This window comes from Gastrolobium bilobum, unplaced genomic scaffold (genome assembly GCF_033153095.1).
Source record: "Gastrolobium bilobum isolate Gb01-03AN ecotype WA unplaced genomic scaffold, APGP_CSIRO_Gbil_v1 utg80738, whole genome shotgun sequence".
In the NCBI taxonomy this organism is placed as follows: Eukaryota; Viridiplantae; Streptophyta; class Magnoliopsida; order Fabales; family Fabaceae; genus Gastrolobium; species Gastrolobium bilobum.
Genome location: NW_026897616.1, coordinates 13634 through 35854, shown reverse-complemented (window position 1 = coordinate 35854; position 22221 = coordinate 13634). Strand labels below are relative to the sequence as shown.

The 22221-nt window shown below is 37.5% G+C and overlaps 2 protein-coding genes across 6 annotated transcripts; both read left to right on the top strand.

Annotated features, from left to right (window-relative positions):
• The first annotated feature begins 690 nt into the window (after positions 1-690).
• On the top strand, positions 691-1476 carry LOC133308659 (uncharacterized). Its single transcript, XM_061509308.1, has one exon. It carries the CDS (start codon positions 691-693, stop codon positions 1474-1476), a length of 786 nt encoding a protein of 261 aa, XP_061365292.1.
• Positions 1477-6186: 4710 nt separating this feature from the next.
• Positions 6187-14860, top strand: LOC133308657 (1,4-dihydroxy-2-naphthoyl-CoA synthase, peroxisomal). Of its 5 annotated transcripts, none has more exons than XR_009751196.1 (9): positions 6187-6549; positions 6652-6774; positions 7766-7867; positions 13073-13199; positions 13300-13391; positions 13531-13578; positions 13713-13808; positions 14251-14369; positions 14589-14618. XR_009751196.1 is itself a non-coding variant. In XM_061509303.1 (9 exons), the coding sequence occupies exons 1-8, from the start codon at positions 6271-6273 to the stop codon at positions 14336-14338; spliced, it is 951 nt and encodes a 316-aa protein (XP_061365287.1). In that variant the 5' UTR covers positions 6188-6270; the 3' UTR covers positions 14339-14369; positions 14589-14727. The 5 variants fall into 5 exon arrangements, 3 of the variants coding, with proteins under 3 accessions (XP_061365287.1, XP_061365285.1, XP_061365286.1); XR_009751197.1 differs by having other exon boundaries at positions 13717-13808; positions 14247-14369; positions 14589-14606; XM_061509303.1 differs by having other exon boundaries at positions 6188-6549; positions 13717-13808; positions 14589-14727.
• Positions 14861-22221: the final 7361 nt, after the last annotated feature.

The window sequence follows — 22221 nt, the reverse complement described above, 5'->3', positions numbered from 1 at the left end:
AATCTTGCAGCTTGGGGGTTCATGAATGAATCGAATCAACACTCGAAAGAGAGGGATTCCAGCGACTGTGCTGGTATGGGAACAAGATGCATCTACTTTTCTGTAGCCCGGATCGGAAGAACTCCACAATTAAGCGTGCTTGACTTGGAGCAATTCTGGGATGGGTGACCTCCTGGGAAGTTTTCCCGGGAAGTGTGCGAGTGAGGCCAAAGCACACTGAAAAGTCTCTGCTCTTGAGAGGCTCCGAAGTGGCTGTGTGGCAACGGGCGGCAACCGGATCCCGTGGGCTGAAACTCTTGCAGCCGTTCAAAGGGAGTTAGCTGCTAGCCGGCAAGCCAATGAAAATTTGTTGAAGACAAATGAAGACTCACGGAATGCCATAGCCGTGATGATGAACGAGTTGAGGACGTTGAGGGGTGCCAGACCTGCATACCGGCAACCCACTCCTCCTCCACACTGCCACGCCTTCTCCACCTCTTTTACAAGAAGAGGTGTAGTGGGTAACAATGAGGGTGAGGGTAGTTACCATTCTGATAGTCATAGTCAACATGTTGAGGTTCGTCAACCACGTGTTGAGCATTTTGATGAACATGAAGCTGAAGAAGGAGACTGACGGCCTTTCGAAAACACAAACCACCTTCCTTTAAGGGAGGCTATGAACCAATGGCGGCAGCAAAATGGCTCTAGGCAATGGAGAAGATCTTCAGGGTGATGAGATGCCCTGATGCAATGAAGTTGGTCTACTCCGTGTATATGCTGGAAGAGGAAGTTAAGGATTGGTGGACCAATACAGTGCAGCCCTTAGAAGCTGAAGGCCGGCAAATCACCTGGCGATTGTTCGAGACGTTATTCTTGGACAACTACTTCCCTAGGGAGGCTAGGGAGCAGAAGCAGAACGAGTACAATGATCTAAAGGAAAGGTCGATGTCAATTGACCAATATTTTGCTAAATTCAACGAATTGGTGAAGTACGCCAACTATGGGAGAGCCTTACCTACTCCGGCCGAGATGACCTTTAAATTTCAATGGGGTCTGAATGAGAAAATGTCTCAGAAGATGTCTAATTGTGATATCCGAGAGTTTAGCAAGTTTGTGAACCAATGCCGGAAAGTAGAAGAAGTTTATAATGTGGCAAAGAGCAAGAAGTCTTCTGGGACACAAGCGTCAGGTGCTAGTGGAGCAACTGACTCTACTTTAGAAAAGAATAAGAAAATAGATGACAAGAATGGAAAGAAGAAATTGCAAGCGAAGCAATCTGATGATAAATTTAAGAGAAAAGGCAACCAAGGAGAGACAGTTGTGAGTGAATTCCCCCTGTCTAAATGTGACACATGCGGGAAGACACATAGAGGCACATGTTGGTACGAAACAAAGTCGTGCTTCAAATGTGGCCAACTGGGTCACTTTGCTAATGTATGTCCTACTAGGACTGATCGGATTTCAAATGTACACGCAATTGTTGGATCTCGAGTTTGAGGTCAAGATTATACCTTAGAGCCACATGATAGGGAGGAAACTCTCAGGCAAATTGAAGGTATGATTTGAAAATTTCTTTCTTGTAAATTGTCCACCCAGTGTAATGATGATAGACATGTTGTTGCATAAAGTGTAATGCATGCATGTGAGTGATGTATTCTTGATGATGCATGCAATGTCTGTGAGAGTGAACATTGTGTTGAATTGACAGATTTGACATTAGTCTGATCAAGTGGAGCGTAGGCTCTATAACCACAAAAGTTAAAGTTAACAAAAGAATTAATGAAATGAAAAGCTAGAATTATAGACCAAACTGTAAACCTCTAGGTTTAGCTTACGGCTAAAAACCATTAGGAGGTGAAGGTATAACAAAGAAAAGTAGTCTGATAACATGCATAGTTATGCCTGATTGTATGTTAATGTATTGAGACAAAGAATAAAAGACTATTGCATCAGGGTGTGAAAATGATTGTTCTTGTGAGTTTATGTTATATGAAATTGCATTTAAGATGGAGGTGAAGGTATAACAAAGAAAAGTAGTCTGATGTGAATTATTAGCGAAGAAATTCTCTAAATAGGAGAATAAGTGGATACGGGGCTTTCTTAATGGAATAATTCCTAAGAGTAGTGACTCTTGGAAGCACCCAGATAAAAATTTGTTTTAAAAGAAATGTTTCCCTAAGAGTAACTCATGAAGTGAGAGGAAAGATGGTATGGTTAGTGAAAGGACTAATGTACAATTGAACGATAAAATCATCAGTGAAAGGACTGATAAAATCATCAGTGGAATGACTGATGTGCGTGCCAGTGAAAGGATTGGTGCGTGATATTAGTGGAAGGACTAATATCTAAGTAAAAGTTTATGTAAGGATTGTACTATCAGTGAAAAGACTGATAGGGTCATCGGTGAAAGGGCTGATGGTCCATTATGAGTGTAGTTAGTATTATCAGTGGAAGGACTGAAGCACTGATGTTTCAGTGGCATGGTATTATCAGTGAGAAAACTGATGTACAAATAAATAGGAAAGTTTACTATCAGTAAGAAGACTGAGCTACTAAAGTACAAGTAGATGGTAATATTAGAAAAATGACTAATATTAGATTGAGAACTTAGAAAGGGTTCACAGTCGTAGTGAAAGGACTAGTTCACGAAATGGAAAATTTTGTGAGGTTTACTTTTAACACCCTTGTAATGATAAAACATGAGAAAATTGAAAGGAAAAGAACTTGGAGTTGATAGACAAGCAAGATAAGAGGTAAAAGGTTGATGAGGTAAGACCATGGTAGTTTATGGTTTCGTACCAGACAGGAGGATAGAGACCTTGATAGGGTTAAAATAAATAGGCTTGAGGGAATCAAGTATTACTTATAAGCTCAAAGGTTTGCACCTAGTGGCAAGGTGTGTATAAGTATAGTGGTAAAAACCATTTTGATGGTCGAGATGCAGTGGGAAGGCAAAAGGCCTGACCTGTCCAGTTGGTAACGGGGATAGGTAAGTTCCTGATTTTGCGGGCAAAATCGCTAAAAGGTGGGGTGAATATAATATTCCTAACCTAATTAAACAGTAAATTACATGTTATTAAGTAAATTGGCATGTATTAGTGAGTTAAAAATAAGTAAAAGGCCTAATTAAATTAATTAGGGTCACTTTTGAGGTAAAAAGTGTACTCAGTGAAAATTAAGGGGTATAAATGAGTGTGGGCAAAAGTAGCCAAAATATAAAAATGGAAGTGGAAATATTCCTAGAAAAATATTCCAGACACTTGGGTAAAGTTTGGTGATTAATGGAGTTGAATAGATAGATGAACCAATACCCACTTTATTCCACTTAACCAAAGTTAAGTGACTATGCCATAAAAGAACCCCAAATCTCTCCAATTCCCGTCGACAACAAGAAAAGAAAAGAGAAGAAAGAAAGAAAGAAGGAGAGGAGGAGAGGAGGAGAGGGAGAAGAAAGAAAGGAGAGGGAAACCCTAGCTCTCTTCATTCTTAACCTTTTATCTTGATTCAAAAGCCTAAACCACTTAGATTCTTCCCCTCATCCTTAATCCTAGCTTGGTTCTTAGTGGGGAGTGGTGTGTTGTGGGATTTCTCTCTCCAAAGTTTCGACCCATTTGGAAAGTGGAGAGATTTGTTGGCTTCTACCTCCATGGAAGCTTGAGGAGCAACCTTGCCTTGCTGTGTGATCCATGGTGGTGAGTTTTCCACTCTCTTTCACACAAATTCCTTGAGTTTTGCATGATTTAGGTTTTGATGAATAGTGTTTTAGGGTTTTATGATAATGTGAGTAGATTGGCTATGTTCTAGGAAGATTGAGACTTAGTGTATGTTGTGAAAAATGCTAGGAAAGTTAAATAAACGGTAGAAATAAGTTTAGATTGTTATTTAAGCTATGTTCAAAATCTTGGAAAATTCATGCTTGAAATATCGAGTTTCTTGCATGGTTGAGCTATGGCTTGGATTGGTTGTGTTGATGGTGTCCTTTGTGTTTATAGGATTGAAGCAAGAGGAACCACATTGAGTGACCAACCATTAGTGGAAGCCATAGAGCTTGAGTAGCTCATTTGGATTGGGTGTGTTGGTGATTGGAAGGAATTACCAAGTTGAGATCCCAAGAAGGATTGTTGGATAGGTGAGCTACAAGAAAGCTTGCAAAAGGAGGGAAAGCATGAAGAGGTAAACCTTTGGATCTTAGAGGTTAATCCCTCTTGTTGTTCCACCATTGCTTTCGTGGAAGTGATGGTTTATGAATGGATGATTGAGTGGTAATGTTAGTATTATGGTATGTTTGCACTCATATAGTATTGTTGTGTCATTGGAGAAAGGTCAATGGACAAGAACTAGGGGCTAGGTTGTATGCTTAGTGGAAAGGACTAAGATGCAACTGAAGCGTGTGTGATGATTTGATTGTTTAATTCTGTGGCCATTTGAATGCATGAGTATGCTGTAATTAAATTATTACTGTTATTGCCTCTGGATATATGATGCATTACATGCCATGTGGATACTAACCCTTCATGCAGGAAGTGAACTCTGGGGTTGGAGGAGCTCTCTAAGAACCCTGGGTTTATTGAGTTTTATCTCACCCCGTGTTGTGGGGCATCATTTCAGGTACGGTTAGAGGTGAGGTTGACAGAGGCAAGAAGCGTGAGTAGATGGTACCTAGCATATGATATTTTGAGATTCCTTACATGTAGAGATACCATGTATAGGACTTCTATTTGAAAGTCAATTGTCATATGTATATTATGCTTTATTGGATGGACTTAGCCTATGCTCATCTCTTTTGGTACCTCTTTTGTTGTTGAGAGCCAAGGGATTGAGCATAGTTATTTTGTAGCTAAGTCCCATGAATTATAATTAAGACTTGTTGTAATTAATGAAGATGTATGTATGATGAAATGGTATGCATGCTTCTCCTAGTATATGAGTACTTTGAAAGACTAGAATTCATGCATTGAAAGAATGATATGATTGTCAATTAGGTGAAAGAAGACCTCTAGGTTGAAAATTCAAGTAAAAGTAGAGATATATCATCTTGTTGTCCAATTTTCGTATCCAATATGATAGATTTGGATCATTGTGTCCGCATGGAAGTTGTAGATCTTTTTCTTAGCTTTCCATAGAGACCAAGATTGTGTAAATTGGATGAGTAAAACTCAAGTTATGAGTAGAATACCATAAGAGGTCAAATTGTCTTGTTTTGGGTGTTTGCTGCAGAACATCCACGCTCTGAGCATGAGATTCACGCTCTAAGCATCAACCTTTCTGTTTGCCCATGCTATGGGCGTGGGGGTCCTAATAATTTTGCACATTTTTCTTAGAAAATGCGTAACTTGAGCTACGGTGCTCCGATTTGAACGCGATTTGAAACCTCGTGTAGCTAATGAAAAATCCTATAACATATTAGAAATTGGAGGCCATAAAATTAGAATAGGAATTTCTTAAATAAATAAAGAATGGATGCATTTAGTTTCTAAAAGCAATTAAAGTGGGACCTACAATGATAATTCCACATATAGTTGAGTTATAATCACAATATAGGGATTGATTTAATTACGAAAATGGATTTTGAACAAAAGTTTTTATAAATAAAAAGAAAAAAAGGTTATCCGTGTTTTAATTCAATCTTGTGATTGTAACTGTGCATAATGCCGTATGTAATGATAACAATCCAGTTCTAGAACGGTGTGTTACACACGCACAACATTTTGTGGGCCCACACTTTTTGATAAAAAAAGAAAAAAAAAAGAAAATTACGGCACGTAAAACGAATCTCTATAACATTATACAATCACTTTTTCTATAACATAACTTTTATAAAACCATTTGAAAATATATTGGAAAGATTAAACCAAATATAAACATCTAACAACACTGAAGCATAGACCGAATATAAAAAAAGAGTTTTATAATTCTCATAAGAATTTTCATGTCATAAATAGACAAAGTGTCATCTTGTGTGAGATTTATATCAACACAAAAATCGAATCGAATAACATGTAGAAAATTTTCCTTTCTCGTGTTACAGAATGCAAGGCATGGCTTGACAATAAAAAATAGTAAAAAGAACAATGAAAAGACATCAAACGCACCGTTTCTCTTGATTTTAACTAAGACACACTGTTGTTATTTTTATTTATTTATTTTAAAACTCAATTATAACTGTTGTGTGTTACAACCTTATCTTATCCAAAGTCGCCACGTCAACAAGTGCAACCTCTCTTCGATGTCAATGAATAAAACTAAAAGCGTCATGCCATTGGTGAAGAAGCGTTAGAGCTCGGAGCTGTAATGGCAGAGAACAAGGACCTTAACACTGTGATCAGAAGGGTTGCTTCTCTAACCAACCACCTCGTACCTTCTCCTCATACTTGCAGTGTAGCAGGTGAACTTGTGTTGTTCAACACTTGTAGTTCTGGTTCTGGTTCTGGTTCCAGGAATGATAGCTACCAACGGGTTCATGGTGATGTTCTCTCTCACGACGTCGTTTGGAGGACAGCTTCTGATGAGTCTGGCAAGGACTTCACTGATATTGTTTATGAAAAGGCTGTTGGAGAAGGAATAGCCAAGGTTGGTTCAGTTTCTGATTCTCTTTTGCTTCTTCAAGTTTGTTTTGCTTTTCATGTTTTTTGAAGACAATTTTATTGTTGGTTGTGGTGGCAAGTGCTGCAGATTACTATTAATAGACCAGAGAGAAGGAATGCCTTCCGTCCCCATACTGTTAAGGAGCTTATTCGTGCTTTCAATGATGCTAGGGATGATAGCTCTGTTGGGGTCATCATTCTCACTGGGAAGGTACCTACTAGTGCCCCTTTTTTTTTTATTATTATTGTTATTATTATTAGGAAAAATTGTATCACACCAGATAAAGTTATCTCGAGAAATTCCAAAGGGATGTTATTTTGTGTTACAACTTACAAGGGATAATTTTATCTTATGCCACGTGTGATAAGAGAAATACCAAACCCTTTGTAAAGAATCAATTTAACCCAAAAACTTAAGCTTAATTTAATTGAATCATTGTATGGTATCAGAGTCTCGGTGTCACAAGTTCGATCCTCACTGCCCTCACTTTCTCTTATGGAATTTTTTAGCATATAAACATAATTTTATCTAGCGTGTTAGAAATATATATAAAACTATTAAAGAGACCTTCACTTAATAGTTTAATATTTTGGGTTCAATTGGTTCTTTACACCCTTATTATTATTGTTTTTTAAAAATCTTTAAAAGGACATGTTGAGGCCTTAGAAGAAATGGATTGATGACAAGTGATTAATCAAATTACTATCATACAACCTACTTACCATTCACTACTAAGTTTTGGTGTCTATCTCTCTTTATAGCTATTAAATAGTTGGGGATTTGTGAATATATATGAATTGAGATATAGCCGCAAAAGTTTCACATGACTTAATTCACCTATTGTAATACAATATCTTGATTTTAGCTTAGATTTTCGGGAATTCTCCCATCTCTCCCTTTTGCTGATTACTGCATTGCTTGTTTCAAGTGATTTTGGAGCGTGTCTACAGTATTTATACTTTGTTCATTGGTTCTTGGCTGCAACTGAACCCCTTATAGGCTTAGCATATTGTCACCAAATTAATGGAAACTATTGTTTGTTTCTTAATCATGAAGCTTCCTGTACAGCTATAAACATACATTTGACCGTGTTCTTGTCACTTTTGACACAACTGAACCCCGTGAGGACATGAATGTAATGTTCACATTTTTTGTGCAAACCAATGTGGAATTGATGTTTGATGACATATTGATGTTGTAGGGAACCGAGGCATTTTGTAGTGGTGGTGATCAGGCTTTGAGGACCGAAGATGGTTATTCTGATTATGAAAATATTGGTCGCCTTAATGTGTTAGACTTGCAGGTATATTAATTTGATTCCAGATTGTTCTAAATGGGTGAATGGAAGTGATCCCCATTGCTTGAATTAAGCCCTTGTGGTTTATGAGGCATTGATCTCTGTTGCTGTACATAGTATAGAAGTCCCACATTGTGTATATGTGTGTGTATTTGTTATTTAATTTAATATATAAAAGAAGTCTCCTTCGTGTAATTGACACAAGGATTACAATGAATACCTCTTGTCTCTTGGTAATTAACATGGTATCTAGAGCCTAACAAGAGGAATCCTAATCCGCGTTTTTTTATTTTTTTCCGGTGGACCACTGTCCGCTAAGTAAAATTTTTTTTTTCCGAAAACAATCATATCTGTCAGTTTCCGGCGTCCTTACATCGTCAAAGAACCTCTCTGATCACTGCCTCCGTTGACCGCCGTCTCAGACGAAATTTCCGGCAATTTTTCCGGCGAACCATACACGGTTCTGATCGTCCAGGCACGGCGGTCTTGTCTGTCTTGGATCCGTTTGAAGCTTCTTCTCCACGCGCTCTCACGCGCGTCACAAAGGGGCTGCGTCCAGTTATTTTGCAGCCGCGCGTGGAGGCGCGTGAGGTTGTTTCTTCCGGTCCTACCACCACCGTCCATCTCGCCGTGACCTTGCGTCCCTGGATCTGTCCTCGATTTGTGGTTTTGACATCGTTCCGGTTTCCTACAGTGTCCTTTCCCTTGTTGGTTACTGTTCACAGGTGTCTCTTTGCTTTTTTGTTGCTGTTCTTTTTGGTTTCAGGTGACCAATGGCTGATTTGTCACCCCACGATGCATCCAAGGGTTCTCAAAAGGCTGACCCGCCTGTTTTTTCTAATTATGTTAATGTTCCGCTACATGTCGACAAGTTGGATGGCTCCAATTATGATTCTTGGGCTTCTGATCTCCAACTTTGGCTTGATGGACAGGACTACACTGACCATCTCATTACTAAGGCTGAGTCCATCTCGGTAGATGTACGCCCTCATTGGAAAAAGGTTGATGCTCAGTTATGTAGCACCATCAAGTCTACCAGCCACTCGTCCTTGAAGTAGATTTTTCGTGCTCACATCACTTGTGAGTCTGTTTGGCGTCAGGCCAAGTTACTTTATACTAATGACACTCAGCGACTCTATGGCGTTTGTCAAAATTTGATCACTACTATTGCTGCTCACTAACTTGATGTCTCTATGTCTGCTTACTTGGGAAAAGTTCAGGGCCTTCTTCATGATTTCAATGAACTGTTGCCGCCTGCTGCAGATCCTGCTAAAGAACTTGAGCAACGCAACATGTTCTTCATGCTCATGGCTCTTTATGATTTGCCCTCGGAATACTTTGTCAACCGGGATCAGATCTTGGGTTCTACTACTGTTCCATCGCTGGACTCTGTTTGGTCTACGTTGCTTTGCATTCCACCTAAGACTGTTATGGAGCCTGCAGTATCTGCTCCCTCTTCAATTGACCCATCTGCCCTTGTCTCCAAGGGTTTTGCACGTGGACGCAAACCCTCTACGAGACGCTTTCTCTGCACTCATTGCAACAAGCCGGGCCATACTATTGATCGTTGCTGGGATCTTCGCGGTCGCCCTCCTCGCTCCGCTCATTTTGCTCAGACTATTGTTCCTGCCTCGGACTCTGCTTTGATTGCTGGATCATAGCCACCTGGTACCACTGCCTCTGGTGCACACACGGGTAATTCCTTTGCTGATGTTTCTCACTCGCCCTCTCTTGGTCCATGGATTCTCGATTCTGGTGCATCTGACCATATTTCTGGTAATAAGTCTTTATTTACCTCTCTCTGTACGTCTGGTCCCCTGCCCAATATCACTATGACTAATGGGTCACTGGTTCAGTCCCAAGGGATTGGCACTGTTCTTCTTTTTCCTTCTATTTCTATTGAGAATGTGCTTTATGTTCCTCATTCTCCTTTCAATCTTATTTCCATTAGCCGCTTGACTCAATCCCTTGACTGTATTATTTCTTTCACTAAAGAGTCTGTCATTTTGCAGGATCGGAGCTCGAGGAGGACACTTGGCGTCGGATCTGAGTCCAATGGCCTTTATCAGCTTTCAACTTCTGTTCCAGTGTGCTCTGTTGTGGATTCTCCGCTTACTATCCACGCTCAGTTGGGCCATCCAAGTCTTGCTAAGCTCCAGAAGATGGTCCCACGTTTCTCAAATTTATCTAGTTTGTCTTGTGAGTCGTGTCAGTTAGGGAAACACACCCGTAGTTCGTTTCCCGATTGTGTCAGTCGTCGGTCTTCGTCTCCTTTTGCTTTAGTTCACTCAGATATTTGGGGTCCTAGTCGTACCCTTTCCACTATGGGGTACAGATATTTTGTAACTTTCATTGATGATTATTCTCGATGTACTTGGTTATTTTTAATGAAAAATCGGTCTGAATTGTTTTCTATTTTCAACAAGTTCTTTAATGAAATCCTTACTCAATTTGGTGTTTCGATTCGCATTTTTCATAGTGATAATGCTCGTGAATATTTGTCTCATCAGTTTCAAACCTTCTTTGCATCTCACGGCATCCTTCACCAGACATCTTGTTCACACACCCCTCAACAAAATGGGATTGCTGAACGCAAGAACCGTCACCTAATTGAGACCACTCGGACACTTTTGTTACATGGTCATATCCCCTTCCAGTATTGGGGCGATGCTGTCCTCACAGCTTGTTATCTCATTAATCGCATGCCTTCCTCCGTACTTAATAACCAGGTACCATATTCTGTGTTGTTTCCCCATCAACCTTTGTACCCACTCACTCCTCACATCTTTGGTTCTACTTGTTTTGTCCACAATCTCAGTCCTGGTCTTGACAAGTTATCTGCTAAGTCACATAAATGTATTTTCCTGGGTTACCCTCGCTCACAAAAGGGTTATCGTTGTTACTCTCCCAGTCTTCGTCGTTACTTTGTCTCGGCAGATGTTACATTCTTTGAGTCTATTCCATTCTTTGACTCCTCCTCCCATCCCAGTGATTCTGTTGCTACTCAGCTACCTTTACCACCTGTTTCAGTTCACTATATACCTTCACCATCTCCTTCTTTAGATGTCCCCGTCCCTGTTCCCCCCCTCCAGGTCTATCATCGTCGGCAACGTCCCCCTGTTCCCCAGGATCCTGCCCCCCCCCCCCCCCGAGTCTGCCCCTATTGTTCCTGAGGCTCCTGTAGACTCACTTCCGTCATCATCTCCTTCGGCAACTCTGATCCTTCCGTCTGACATTGATGTGCCCATTGCACTCCGGAAAGGTACTCGTGATTCTCGTCCCCCTCCCAGGTATTTAATAAATTTGAGTTATCATCGTCTTTCACCATCCCATTTTGCTTGCCTCTCTTCTCTTTCTTCTGTATCTGTTCCTAAGACTACAGGTGAGGCGTTATCACATTCTGGTTGGCGACAGGCCATGATTGATGAGATGAGTGCACTTCAGAGCAGTGGTACCTGGGATCTGGTTCCCCTTCCCTCTGGGAAGTCTGTTGTTGGTTGTCGATGGATATACACGGTTAAAGTTGGTCCGGATGGTCAGGTGGACCGTCTTAAAGCCCGCTTGGTGGCTAAAGGTTATACTCAGATATTTGGTCTTGACTATGGTGACATATTTTCTCCCGTGGCGAAAATGACTTATGTTCGCCTCTTTATTACTATGGCAGTCATTCATCACTGGCCTATGTATCAGCTGGACATAAAGAATGCTTTCCTCCATGGTGATCTGCGGGAAGAGGTTTATATGGAGCAACCTCCTGGGTTTGTTGCTCAGGGGGAGTCTAACCTAGTTTGTCGTCTCCGAAAATCCTTGTATGGTCTCAAACAGTCTCCCCGGGCTTGGTTTGAAAGGTTTAGCACTGTTGTACAGCAGTTTGGCATGACTCGAAGTGAGGCTGATCACTCAGTCTTTTACAGACACTCTGATTCAGGTTCTATTTATTTGGTAGTATATGTTGATGATATCGTCATTACAGGTAATGATACTCATGGCATAACTCAGATAAAACAACATTTGTGCCATCATTTTCAAACAAAGGACCTTGGAAGACTCCGATATTTCTTAGGGATAGAAGTGGTCCAATCCAAAGATGGCATTGTACTATCACAGAGAAAATATGCTATGGATATTCTTGAGGAAACAGCATTGTTGAATGCTAAGCCCGTCGATACTCCTATGGATCCAAATGTCAAGCTTTTACCAAATCAGGGGGAGCTATTTTCTGATCCAGAAAGGTATAGAAGATTGGTTGGGAAACTAAACTATCTCACAGTTACTCGACCAAACATTTCCTTTGCAGTCAGTTTAGTAAGTCAGTTCTTGAATTCTCCCTGTGAAGATCACTGGAATGCAGTAATCCATATCCTCAAGTACATCAAGACTGCTCCTGGCAAAGGTCTTCTCTATGAAAACAAAGGTCATACCAGAGTTGTAGGATACTCAGATGCTGATTGGGCAGGTTCTCCTATTGATAGAAGATCCACTTCTGGGTATTGTGTATTCGTTGGAGATAACTTGATTTCCTGGAGAAGTAAGAAGCAAAGTGTAGTTGCTAGATCAAGTGCTGAAGCAGAATATCGCTCCACGGCCACAGCTACCTGTGAACTCATTTGGTTAAAACAGCTACTGAAGGAACTCAAGTTTGGAGACACTGGCCCAATATCTCTCATTTGTAATAATTAAGCTGCTTTGCATATTGCTTCAAATCTAGTGTTTCATGAAAGGACTAAGCACATTGAGATAGATTGTCATTTCCTTAGGGAAAAAGTTCTCTCAGGAGATATAGTCACTCGTTTTGTCAACTCAAATGATCAATTAGCTGATGTATTTACTAAGTCTTTGAAAGGACCTAGGATAGACCAGATATATAACAAGCTTGGTGCATACGATCTATATGCTCCAGCTTGAGGGGGAGTGTTGCTGTACATAGTATAGAAGTCCCACATTGTGTATATGTGTGTGTATTTGTTATTTAGTTTAATATATAAAAGAAGTCTCCTTCGTGTAATTGACACAAGGATTACAATGAATACCTCTTGTCTCTTGGTAATTAACAATCTCAATGGAGCGTGAATCTTCAAGTTTTCCAGTGATTGTGTTGTTCCCATGAATAGTAATGAGACAATTGTCAATGCTTTATTTAGTGTGTTATGGGAAAAATCATTTGTACCTTTCTTACTCTACTTTTTCTTCATTTATTTTCTCCTATTGCAGGTGCAGATCCGCCGCCTTCCTAAACCAGTAATTGCAATGGTACTCTCCGTACCTCTTTGCACCTTTATTCTTGAATATAACTGGTGGGCTTATGTCAATGTCTGCAATTCTAGGCCTCAAAATTCCAGTTAATGAATAATGATATCATGTCTTTATTTTTTTTTTGTGGGTTCTTTGTTATTCTTGTTATGTGCAGACTATTTTCCTAACGTTAAAACAGGTAGCAGGTTATGCAATTGGAGGAGGGCATATTTTACATATGGTCTGTGATCTAACCATTGCAGCAGATAATGCCATCTTTGGCCAAACTGGTCCTAAGGTGTTTGAATCCTTTTCTTTTTCATTTAAGACACATATTAATCAAACATATAGATCAGAAGATTTTCTCACTATAACCTCTTGTAATAATACATCATCATGAATTTGTAATGTCTTATTTCCTTGTACCTATATGGAAGGTAGGAAGCTTTGATGCTGGTTATGGAAGTTCTATCATGTCCCGTTTGGTAAGGATTAAATACTATATATCTTGCTGATAACTCACCCCACCACTATGCTATTCTAGGTGGTGTATTTGTTTTAGCTTTATCATTTTGATATTTTCAATCCAAAAGATACAAATTTTAACTTCTTTAAACAGGTAGGTCCCAAAAAAGCACGTGAAATGTGGTTTCTCACAAGGTTCTATACTGCTATTGAAGCAGAGAAAATGGGCCTTGTCAATACTGTTGTACCAGTAAGTTCTTTTCCATATGAGGAATTCTTTACACTGTAATTACAATTTCTCCTTTTGTCGAAAATAATCTGATATCATTCTTCACTAATTATATGTTGCATACGAATTTGAAACATAATTAAATTGTCATGGATTTTTGACAAATCACTTAAGAAATAGGAAGAGGGCAAGCTTTGGAGCAACGGTAAAGTTGTTCCTTTTGATCAGAAGGTCACGTGAATATGGAAAACAACTTCTTTGCAAAAAGACAAGGGTAGTTGTGCATACAATCAACCCTTATCCTTATCCTCGCAAGTTAGGGAGGCTTGTGCATTGGGGTTTATCCTTTGTCCACTTAAGAAATAGGAAGCTACTAAAATAGTTAGCTACTAGCACAGAGCACATGCTCTAACATCAACCTCTTACTTACAGCTAATGTAATGTTTTGGTTTGGTCTAGCTAGAGAATTTAGAGAAAGAAACAATAAAATGGTGTCGGGAGATACTAAGGAACAGCCCAACTGCAATTCGGGTTCTCAAGTCAGCTCTTAATGCAGTGGATGATGGGCATTCTGGACTTCAGGTATATCACAATTCATGATTCCATCTATCAATATTATATGCTACATAATATATAAATTCTAAACAAGAAAGATTAATATTCTGAATGTACCAACAATGCCTTGCAATAATCTATACTTCCTCCAGCCTAATGGGATGCTGTTCCTACTTAGTAATTATTTTCACCCTTCCCATTGTGCATATGTTCACATACTTTAATATGTTTTTATCTCATATATAGGAAATTGGTGGAAATGCAACACTGATATTTTATGGCACTGAGGAAGCTAACGAGGGAAAGACTGCATATATGCAACGTAGACGTCCGGATTTTTCCAAGTTTCATCGGCGACCTTAAATTCAAACGTATTTATGTCAATTGTTATCAATTTGAGGCATGGACTCTAAATGTTTTGTCCTACTTGTTAAAAAGGATGAACCACTTAATATGAGAGATTTCCACATATTTTTTGAATACTTACTTTTGATCATGCATCTTTTGAAATTCATTTTTGAGCCCCAAAAGTAATCACTGTTGATTGTTTGAATGCTTGCTAAGTTTAAGCGAAGCTCATTATGCATGATTTTACTAGGAACTAGGCAGTGCTGGAGTCGGCTCCAATTGGAATCCGGGTCAAAAAATTATATATGAATTTATTTTTTTTAATTTTAATTATTTCATATCATAATATATTGGAAATGGATCCTCTCATGCAGTGTTTAAAAACCTGGCTCGACCATCGATCGAGGTCAGGGGTCACGGAATCACGGGTTCAACCGGGGGGTCAGGGGGTCACTACGCTGACCCAATTTTATATATTAAAAAATTATAAATATATATCTTATATGAAAATATTAAAAAATAAATCACCAATTATCAAAGATTCAAAATATATTTAACATAATTCACCAATTACAACCACAAGTCAATATTATACAACCTAATTAAAGTATCAAAATACCAAAGTAAAAAAGTCGTATTCTAATGGGGTCACTATGCTGACCCGGTTTTGCTTCTTTTGAGAAGGTCACTGACAAAGGAAAATTTAAAGGAAGTAAGAATGAGTTTTTGTTTTCCATCAACGACCGTAAAGATTTCATTTGAATGGGTAAAATTCTTTCCTTTTATAGAAGATTTACGGCAGCGAGGAGAAGATTGAAGACATCTAGGTCGCTGGGAGAGAAGAGAATGATTAGATTTAAGTTTGCAAGCATTTTTATTTTTATTTTTTTTAATAAAACGACGTTGTTTCATGGAATTTTAAAAAAAAAAAAAAAAAAGAAACATGCAGTGACCCCCTTCGACCCCTCTCACGTGGGAGTCACTGAAACTCGGCCGGGTTTTGGGGGTCGGAGGGGTCGATGTGCATATAGGGTCCAACTTGTGACCCCAACCCTCAGAGGGGAGGGGTCAGGGTTGACCCGGGTCAACCCGGGGGCGGGGCGGGGTTTTAAAACACTGCTCTCATGTGATGTTACTACCAATCGATTTCACCGTTAGATCGATCATGTTGATCTAACAGTTATATTTATTTCTATCTTTGTATGGTTATGATTTTCCATATTTAATATTTTGTATTTATTTTTACCTTTGTATGGTTATGATTTCTCATATTTAATGCTTTCACATTAAATATGGGAAATCATAACCATACAAAGATGGAAATAAATATAACCATTGAATCAACATAATCGATCTAACAGTGAAATTGATTGATAGTAACATTGGTAGTAACACTAATTGGTTGTTACAATATCCTACCCCAAAATGATATTATACTCAACTTAACCCATCTAAAACATTAAGAAAGCTCTTTACTTCGTCACTTACACTTATGACTTAGCCACTTGTACACAATCCAAAAGTGTAAGTGAACTTTTTCTTTTTCCTTAACATGATATTATACTCAACTTAACTTGTAACATCCCCGTCTCGAGTCGGTTCAATTAACATGTATATGATACAAACAGAAACAGCGAAAGACTTAACTTACGAAAATACGGGTTAACTTTTTCTTTTTTCTAGTTTAATTCTTATTCGGCGAAAACAAAAATCGGACAGAGTAACCTCTGTAAATCGGACAACTGGGGATTTTCCAATCCCACTCTCAAGAGTTCCTGATAGACAGTTTGAACAATATATATATCTAGAAGTACCAGTCATGCAAATATACTCAGATACTCATCTATGGGTGCATGCAGAACTTTGCTCCGTGCCACTAATCTAATAGCATGCAATCCAATACATAACATAACTGAATACTACATAGTCATATCAACATGTCTGAATACATAAATGTACATGCATCAAACTGAAAGACATGTACAAGACATATACAGGCCATATACAAGGTGAGAGATCACACATCATGATCCCCAAAATAACTGAAAATACGAATACACTAATACACTCCAAAAAGGGTAGTAGCCTACAGCCACTCAAAATCTGATCCGCCAACTACCTCAGCCACGTGTCGCGTCCTTGCCTAATGAGGGCTCACTGGGAGTCTGGGAACCTGAAATAATGTCCCCAAAAAGGGGTGAGATAACAATCTCAATAAGCTCCAGGTTTATAGAGAATTCTCCATACCCCTGGCTCACTCCTGCATGAAAATCAGATACAGAGTATACAAATGCATTTATAACGGATATCATAACAGAACAAAACATATTTCATATCATATCATATCAGAGGCGTGCGCCGTCATTCCCAAGGGAGGACCCCAAGCGGAAATCAACGCATGTGTTCCCAAGGGAGGACCCCAAGCGAAACCAGAACATGTCAGAGGTGTACATCGTCAATCTCAGGGAAACCCCAAGAAGACATCAGTGTACTATACATCATTACAGAAATCATATCAGAACAAGTCATATCATATTATCAAATAGCTCTATATGAATGCATCTATACAAAGCATCATAACAACAGTCATACAATCCAACCATAGTTCAATAACCATGGTGGAGCACTCAAGCAAGAAAAGACTCCTTAAACATAGAGCTTACCTCTTGAAGCTTTTCAAATTCGCTTACTTGTGGCACAAGTTACTTATACCGCTTCAACAGGATTCAGACCATTTTCAGTCCCTAGGCACACCTAGAGAAAGAATCCAAAATACAAATCAATAAAATGCTATCATGCCTAGATTTTACATAAGGCATACATTCTATCGCTTATTTTCGTTTCTTTACATTTTTGTCAATCCTATGCCAATACACAAGTCTAGACCATTTTATACTCGTTAGCGTTCTTTAATTTAATCAAATGTTCACTGGAGCATTTTCCACATAATTCATGCCATTTTCTTTAAAAGGCCGTGGACCTACACTTAGGAAATCAAGATATTTTTCCATAATTTCTTTTTAAACCATTTCACTTCATAATCTTATTAATTTCATGTATTGAAAACTCAATACCTTAACAAAATAAAACATAATCTAATCATCCTCAATTTACGCTATAAGACCGAAATCCATAAGAGAATCTCAAAGGGTTCCTCTCTTTTTCAATTATTTTCTTCACTTAATTTTTGCAACTTATACATATCCATAATGTCAATTAAATTTACACAATAACCTTAAATTCACTCATCAAGGCTGAAACCTAGAGACATAGGAGCTAGGATTTTTCCACTTTATCATTCACATTAACTCATCAATTTTTCCACTTATTCAAACATATTAAACCTTGCGAATACATTTAATAAAATTTTACACATCCTCCCCTAATAACCCTATCAAGGCTGTGGCATAGGGGACCAAACACCATGGGATTGTTTTTCCAATTTTACATATATACACATGCTTATTTCCTATTCCTCATCCATAATTTTAACTTGATGGATAAAACTATTAAAACATCATATGATATCATAGAAAGTTCACAAGTCCATTTCATGCAAAACAATCAAGAAAACAAACTTTATTATTAAACCGACACTGGACAACCTTGACCATTTCCAAAACTAGGAATATATGGTTCTATAAAAAACTTTAATATTTTAACATGATAAAATAAACATCTTAAGCTTTCCGACAAGGTATAATACGAATTATTTGATTAAGTATAGCCAGAGTTAAGTAACTAGGAAGACAACTGTTCTAAAATGGCATCTACAGGTGAGTCATCCATCTTCACAGAATTTTTGGGAATTCAATGATGCACCAAAATTTTCGAATTTTGTATATGTTAAACTAAACTTTTTAAGCTTTCTAATAAATGTTTTATTTGTTTTAATTGGATTTACACAATTCAAGTTATGCACGTCACAAGCCAATTGTTTAAACTCTTCACAAAGAAACTAGAAATGAATCCCTAATCTAAAAATCCTAAGATTTTCCAAAATTAAAGATCTTTAAGTTAGTTTCCACAAGTTAAATTTTTATTCGATTTGAACTACTCTAGCTCAAGTTATACCTATTTTACTAAATTATGTTCATTGCTAAGTAAAAAGAAAACTTCATGTAAGGCGTTCATAAAGGTCTTAGGTTTGGTCTAACTGGGACACCTCTAATGCTCATTTTACCACCTAATGGACCAATCTTCATGAAATAAACATATATTATTAACATCTCATTTAAAATCCATCCTTGGATCTATTACTTAAGCATCAAGCCACCCTATATCAATAATTATTGACACATCCATTTAATTCTTGAATCCAAAGTTTATATTGAATTATCAAAGTGAAACTCCTTTTGAGTCATTCCTTGACAAAATGTATTATTTTTACATTGTTTCATCTATCACTTAACATATTACAAAAGTTCCTTATTCAAAAGGAAACATTCACAATAATCTATCATGCTATCAACTTAACTTGATATTCAAATACAAAGCATACATCAATGACACAATTTACATCATGTACCTATACATCATATCACTTGTATTAAAAACCAAGAGTAATTGCTTGAACTTTAAACATATACAATGCATTTCGACCAAAATATTGCAAGCTTTCTAAATACTAGCATGTCAAAACCATCATGTTACATAAATATTTTCAAGAGAGCCATGCATGCTCTTTTTCACTTGATATGCTAGCACCTCCTTTTTGAGAACTTGAAATAACATAGCCCCAAACAGGGTGAGATGAAAATCTCAATAAATTAAGGGTTCTTGGAGATGCCTCCACCCTTAAGTTCATTTTTTGTATGAAAGGTTAGAATACATGGCATAATAGCAACATATACATAGAGGCAAAATAGAATTGATTGAACTTGTGCACCCCATACACTAGGATCACTCTAATGAGCCGTACCTCAAAGTGAATGTCCGTATGGAACTTCCAAAAGTCATTCCTCTTAGGATAAAACCTCAAGGGAAGTCCATACACATGTTCAATTGGCCACTGAAACTAAACAATCAATTCATAGGATTAAGCATTCAATTGTATATTAGTTCATACACTAACCATACAATCTAGCCCCAGTGCTTGTTCATTGGTTCATACACCAATGCACAACAAATTCTATATAAATGCAACTATGTCATATAATTAACAACAATCAATCATTCAAGCAATTAATCCTAGAAGTTCATGGTGGAACACTAAGTGGAACTAATCCTAAGGTCCAAGAGTGTACGTACCTCTTGTAGACTCGTTCCTCAAGCTATTTCAAGTTGTTTCTTTGTTCCAAAAAAATACGCAACACCAAAATTTCAACACTTAGCAACCAAATTAAAGGAAACACAATCAATCAATAATCATATAACTCGTGAATTTTATAAAAAAATAGCCTTTATTATCCAACAACATGGCTTAGGCAACTTATCCCAATTTCTTGAATTTCTCAAGAATGCACTCATTTGCTCAAAATTGATTCATGGATACTGAATAAAATTTATACCTTTATGACTGCATAACCAAACAAAAAGGTATAACTTGATACTATAACGGAACAATAATAAAAGTATGTTCACATAACAGCAATATTACAATAACTTCGACCTCTGTTTAACGTCTTTTAAAATCTGAATCAGCTTTAGGTGTCTTCAACAAAGTTGTATCTTTTACTCTAAGCTTTTTGAAACAATAAAGAATATAGATATTCATGATCTGTAACTTATAATATGAGTAAAATACTAAAACCTGCCCAGATCCTATGACAGCACCATTGTCCTAACTTCACATCTAATTTAAGCTACTCTAATATCAGAATTTGATTTCAACTTACTCTCAAAAGTTTTAGCTCAAAGTCTTACCTTTCCAAAACACATGAGAAAGACCAAATCCGATGTTTGTAGTTTCAGATATGATCAAAACTCCAAAATTGGGTCAGATTCTGTGACAGTACGACTATAGTACTTTCACATTCAATTTAAGATTATTTAGAGCTAGAATCAGGTCTCAACATCTCATTAAAGTTATAGATCTACTTCTCATCTTTTCATCAAGCCAAAGAACATCAAAATACATGGTGTGAATCTTAAGTTATAGCTATATTACCAAGACTATGCCGATTTTTGTGACAACACCACTGCAAAAACTTTAAGCTCAGTTTCTAGTCCTTTTAAGTATAGAATTAGGATTTGACCTCTCATCAAAGTTGTAGGTTTGCTTCTATGCTTTTCAAAACATTAGAGAATGTTCAAATACATGGTGTGTAACCTAAGATATGGGCGAAAATGTAAACTATGTTCAATTTTGATGAAAAAGGCTAGTATGAGATGGAGGCAGAAATTCAAGAGGAAAGACGGGCGTTTCACCTTGGCCTAAGCTTTGATCATGGAGGAGAGAAAAGAAACATACTCTTGGATTTGGAGAGAAGAGGAACCGTAGGAAATTGAAAGAGAGATAAAATCATATATTTTTCTTTGGAAGACTTACCTCTTAAGTTATAAGAGCTCTAATCATGTGCAACCAAGCTCATCTAAGCTTATTTGCACTTTTTCATCACAACCTTTAATTTTCAATCACACCTTTCACTTTTTTTTAAGTTAACCTAACCCTAATTACCTTTTTGAGGCGAGTTGGCTCCTCTCAGTATCTCGATAAGCTTTGACTCTTTGAGCCGGTTATGAAACCAATCCGGAGTGCCGGGCGGGTCAGGGATAAAGATATTTAAACACCTCCCAAAGGTGGCATGTGGGTATCGAACCGAGGCCCTTTCCTTTTCACGTACTCAGCTCCCTTCTACAAATTGAGCTACGACCATTTGGTACATACACTTCATTTTTAAATATAAGGTTAATACATTGAGTACATGAAATTCATGTATGATGAATTACACAAGATTAATTCTAAGTCATGGACAACTTTTTCTTAAGTACACTTTTACCTGAAACTTTTGGATATTTGCACTTTGACCCCAAATTAGGACTTAACTGAAAATCATGTTTTTCACTTAATTTAGCCTTTTAGTGAATTCATTAATTCTCCTTTAAATTAATTAAATTTGGGTGAATGAGTGAGACATTATGAGGAAAAAAATAAAAATAAAATAAAATGAGTCCACCTCCTGGTATATGTTTAAGAAATAATCTCTATTTTACAAAGATAAAGAATAAACCCTCTTAATATTTACTAAACTACATCCATCTAGTTTGATGACCAAAGGAATAAAATGTATAGATTGAATTAATGCTAAATTATCATCAAACCAAAAACTTAAATACTTAAATGTTTAAATTCGATCCATAGTTGAGATCAAGAGGTGCAATAAAAATTAATTTAAGAGGAGACACTCGAAAAATGAAGAAAACATAATCATGTTTGGAGCAATATACCATTTATATATTTTTTAATGGGATAAGTTATTCTACCTATCATTTTTTTTGTTTATCTTTATCTACCACTCTTTAATATCATTAGATCAGAATCTAAATAAAAGAGAGAAATAATAAAGATAATTAAGATTTTGATACAAAA

Excerpts from the sequence above, each read along its gene's own strand:
- LOC133308659 (XM_061509308.1), top strand. The coding sequence starts at position 691 with ATGGAGAAGATCTTCAGGGTGATGAGATGCCCTGATGCAATGAAGTTG.
- LOC133308657 (XM_061509301.1), top strand. The coding sequence starts at position 6,271 with ATGGCAGAGAACAAGGACCTTAACACTGTGATCAGAAGGGTTGCTTCT. Across the intron at positions 7,868-13,072 it reads TTAATGTGTTAGACTTGCAG|GTGCAGATCCGCCGCCTTCC; the intron begins GTATATTAATTT and ends CTCCTATTGCAG. Across the intron at positions 13,200-13,299 it reads TTCTAGGCCTCAAAATTCCA|GTTATGCAATTGGAGGAGGG; the intron begins GTTAATGAATAA and ends AACAGGTAGCAG.